This window comes from Octopus bimaculoides, chromosome 20, assembly GCF_001194135.2.
Source record: "Octopus bimaculoides isolate UCB-OBI-ISO-001 chromosome 20, ASM119413v2, whole genome shotgun sequence".
NCBI classification, from domain to species: Eukaryota; Metazoa; Mollusca; class Cephalopoda; order Octopoda; family Octopodidae; genus Octopus; species Octopus bimaculoides.
The window spans coordinates 37,045,761-37,046,860 of record NC_069000.1 but is presented as its reverse complement, the minus strand read 5'-3'; the positions used below and the strand labels follow the sequence as shown (position 1 = coordinate 37,046,860).

The 1,100-nt window shown below is 34.0% G+C and overlaps 1 protein-coding gene across 1 annotated transcript in view; it reads right to left on the bottom strand.

The window, feature by feature from the left end:
• Positions 1-1,100, bottom strand: part of LOC106871144 (protein shifted-like) — a 92,118-nt gene that overhangs the window by 89,524 nt on the left and 1,494 nt on the right. The window contains exon 2 of the mRNA XM_014917454.2: positions 116-259. Coding sequence (XP_014772940.2) covers positions 116-259 — 144 coding nt within the window. The remainder of the gene's footprint in view (positions 1-115; positions 260-1,100) is intronic.

Here is a 1,100-nt window from a genome sequence, read left to right as displayed (position 1 = left end):
AAAAAAAAAAAAAAAAAAAAAAAAAAAACAGAAACTAAAAGTAAGTAAAACATAATATATTTATCGGTGGAAATTATGATTTAAAAAATTAATTATTATAATTAACCTGACTTACCGTGAGCTTTGCAATGCTTTCGAAGTCTGAACTTTATCGGTGACCCTTCAATGGCTTTGCCAGTGTGGTCAAATACCTGAAGGCCAAGACTGAGGTGAGCCACACCATCTTTATGTCCAGTGCAAGGAATGGCTACTTGAAAGTCTAATAAAAGCAATAAATAAATCAATAAATCATTAAATAGATAAATAAATAAATGAATAAATAAAATAAATGATCGGGAAATGAATAATAACGAAAATGGGATGGGTTTCGGGATGGGAATATAGAAATGATAACGGCGGAAGAAAACCTTAACGTGTACTATATGAACTGTATTTATTATGATAATGAATTCATTCTGCGAATACAATGCCATTGTAATAATGTAAGATGACGCAGGATGGAGAAATGCTTAGTGACACCTGCTGCACGAAAAACAAAATGTAAAGCCGGTACTGATATACATAATTTATTGAGCAACGAAATTCTAATTAATTCATAGAAATTAATGTAAATTCCTAAGGGCGGTGAGCTGGTTGAATTGTTATCACTCCGGACAAAATGCTTAGCGGTGTTTCGTCCGTTTTTACGTTCTAAGTTCAAATTCCGTCGAGGTCGACTTTACCGTTCATCCTTTCGGGGTCGATAAAATAAGTACCAGTTTAGCACTGGGGTCTTTGTAATCGATATAGCCTCTCCCCCGAAACTGCTGGCCTTGTGCGAAATTTTGAAACTATATTCCCTGTTTTTTTTTTTTTTTGTCGGGGTGTTTTAGGTTTTTACCAGAAATAATAACTAAACTACTGAATTTGATCTCCTTGTGCCAGAATATTATAATAACCATGTTTGTCGGCGTAAGGGATGCACTCCCGTATAAGACGCACCCTTACTTCAGAAGTATATTTTGTCAATGAAAACAAATTTATTGTTTCATCATAGAGTTATAAAAGAATACCTCGAAGTGCTTTATATAGGCGCAAATGTATGATTCTGTACATGTAAG